Genomic DNA, 2,828 nt, shown 5'->3' with positions numbered 1-2,828 from the left:
GATCATCCTAACATTGCCAAGGTAACTATAAACCTCCTTTCTTCATGCATTTTTGCCTTTTAATTTCTTAATTATAATTCATAAACGAATATAGCTTGTTTGATAAAGTAGACGATCCATTATTTGTTCATTATATTGTCCACCGTTTAGTAATGCATTCCAAGTACACGCTTTGGACGGGTGCTTTCCTTTTAGAAAGTTAAGAAATTTTTTATTAGTTTGATTAAGTCATCCACTAACTTTTACATGTTTCTTTTTTCTCAAGTTAATTGGTGCAAAAAAGGCATTGCTGAAGTAAAAATGGAACCTGATGGTGGCAAAATTGACAAGCCACAAAATATTTGTTGCATTGTGGTAGAATATCTTATGGGAGGTACTCTAAAGTCTTATCTCATACGAAACCGAATAAAGAAGCTACCATTGAAAGTGGTTGTCGGACTTGCACTTGACATAGCTAGAGGGTATATATCTATTCATTTCATTTTAAGAACAAATTTATGATAATAGCTAGGCGAAAAAATGATTTTTCACTTCTTCATAGATCAAAGTGATTAAAAAGAAAAAAAAGTAGCTAATTTTTACCTTTCCCCCCTCTTATAGGTTGAGTTATATGCATTCATTAAAGGTTGTTCACAGAAACGTGAAAACAGAAAATATGCTTCTTGATAAAGAAGGAAGAGTCAAAATAACTGATTTTGGTGTCTCAAGAGTAGAAGCTGCAAATCTTGCTGAGATGACTGGACAAACTGGGACACTTGGTTATATGGCACCAGAGGTTTTTTTTTTTTTTTTTTAATCAAATCTTTTATTTTAATGATACGAGTTAAGTTTGTTTGGGTAAGCTTGAAAGCATATTTATTTATAGTTAGTGATCAAAATTTTTGTACATCCTTTTCAGGTCTTAATTGGCAATCCATACGATCAGAAATGCGACGTGTACAGTTTTGGGATCTGTCTATGGGAAATTGATTGTTGTTCCATGCCATTTCCCAACATTGCTTCAATTGAAGAAACCTCACTGGTTGTTTACAAGGTAGTTTCTGCAGTTTGTTAATTTATGTCTATATAGCAATACACAGTGAAATGTTTTAGTTAACTCTTAAAAGTTTTGCATTCAGAGTTTGAGGCCGGAAATACCCAAGTGCTGCCCCATTTCTGTTGCTGACGTGATGAAAAAATGTTGGGATACGGACCCCAAAAGAAGACCCAAGATTGAAGAGGTAGTTCAAATGTTAGAAGCCATTGACATTTCAAATGGTGGCGGTATGGTACAGGACGACGTTGAACCTCGGGGGTGCTTTAGCTTATTCAAGAAACGAAGATGATAACAAACACAAAGTTGAAAAATCATCATTACTCGACTTTGTCTTCTTGTAAAATTACCCCATAAACCTTGGGGTCCTCATCCAATAATTCAACAGTTTTTTTTTTCTTTGAAAAGTTGATATCAGAACTTTAAATTCAAAATAAATCATCAACTTAAAAGATGTCACAACATTCTAAGTATCATACACAAATTAAAGCATATACCAGGAAAAAAAAAATATCTAAATGCATTATATTAGAATGCAGGGTATGGTAGATAAATTCTACGTTAAAATGGTGCAATATTGTCCCATCCATCACACAACAAGACTCGTCGAAAAAAGTACAAATAACATTAAACCATGCAACCATAAATACAAGTTTCCTACCTTTCGAATTCAGGAAAAAATAAATCTGTTTAGTTTGAGTTGAAGTACTAATTATTACATAATTTCATAATTTTTTCTGCGAGGAGATATTTATTTAAAATATAAAATTTAATTTATTTTAAAATAATTGAAAATAATATTTGGCTCTGCTTAATTTGAGATGAGGATCGAACACTATAGCTAAAAAGGAATTGGTATGATGAAAAATGTTTTTAAAGGTGTTTTTCATGGCAACACGTACTTGGATAATGGAAAATTTCCATCCCTGCATTGTAGGAAGACTAAAGAAATATTTAATAATGTCGGTAAAATCAAATTTAGATTGAGGAAATGTGATATACATTGCATAGAAGACGAAAATATTATAAATAAATTGAATATATTCCACTTATCATTAGTCAAAATATCTTCAATTAAAAATGAACACAAAAGTAGTTATCTGATTTCTATAACGAATCAAAGTTCTAAGACTATTATAATTCTGCTCAAAATAAACTTGAATAAAATGAAAATGAATTCCAATAATACTATCTTAGAGGGTATCATGAGGAAAATTTAAGTGAAAGAGGTGTTTATTCCCCCATAATCCCTTTTCTTTTTTGACAACTTCGATTTCATAATGCAGTCAAAGTTTGAGATCAGCCCTAAATCCAACAACAATGCAAGCCACGGAAAAGAAAACTGCTGTCAACGTGCAATGATAAAACATTTTAAAATTGGTACTAGGAATAAAGATGCCGTGTAGAATAGTGATTATCCTGCAGGCTAGTTGCAACATCTAATTCGCAAAAAGAACACGAAGGAAAAACGCCCAAGAGACAGAGAGAATTATCTGAAATTCAACTTAACTTTATTACAACGCAGAATACGAAAGTTAACCTACAAGTCGGGTCAAATAGCTGACAAACTACGAAATTATGAAAATTTACCAAAAATGGCAAAGTCCCCGAAAATTCCACCAAAATAAAATATGGAATAAAAGAACTCGCTAAAAATTTGGCAAAAATCGGATTCGAAATCAACTAGAAAAAGAAAACGAAACATTATCATAAATGGAAAAAATAACTAAAAATTGAAATTCGAAGGGGGAAAACAGCGGATTTTGGCCTCGAAATTGATGCCAACCGAGCATAG

At 32.1% G+C, this 2,828-nt stretch overlaps 1 protein-coding gene across 1 annotated transcript; it reads left to right on the top strand.

The window, feature by feature from the left end:
• Nucleotides 1–272: 272 nt before the first annotated feature.
• On the top strand, nt 273–1,421 carry LOC111373344 (serine/threonine-protein kinase HT1-like). Its single transcript, XM_022995858.1, has 4 exons — nt 273–461; nt 601–775; nt 899–1,033; nt 1,119–1,421. Exons 1-4 carry the CDS (start codon nt 301–303, stop codon nt 1,323–1,325), a joined length of 678 nt encoding a protein of 225 aa, XP_022851626.1. The 5' UTR covers nt 273–300; the 3' UTR covers nt 1,326–1,421.
• The last annotated feature ends 1,407 nt before the right edge of the window (nt 1,422–2,828 follow it).

The sequence above is a fragment of the Olea europaea genome, unplaced genomic scaffold (assembly GCF_002742605.1).
Source record: "Olea europaea var. sylvestris unplaced genomic scaffold, O_europaea_v1 scaffold1119, whole genome shotgun sequence".
Taxonomy (NCBI): Eukaryota; Viridiplantae; Streptophyta; class Magnoliopsida; order Lamiales; family Oleaceae; genus Olea; species Olea europaea.
The sequence above is the reverse complement of the archived record's forward strand: the minus strand, read 5'-3'. Positions and strand labels throughout refer to the sequence as shown.

Coding starts and splice junctions, on each gene's coding strand:
- LOC111373344 (XM_022995858.1), top strand. CDS start 301: ATGGAACCTGATGGTGGCAAAATTGACAAGCCACAAAATATTTGTTGC. Junction 462..600: donor GCACTTGACATAGCTAGAGG/GTATATATCTAT, acceptor CCCCTCTTATAG/GTTGAGTTATATGCATTCAT. Junction 1,034..1,118: donor CCTCACTGGTTGTTTACAAG/GTAGTTTCTGCA, acceptor TTTTGCATTCAG/AGTTTGAGGCCGGAAATACC.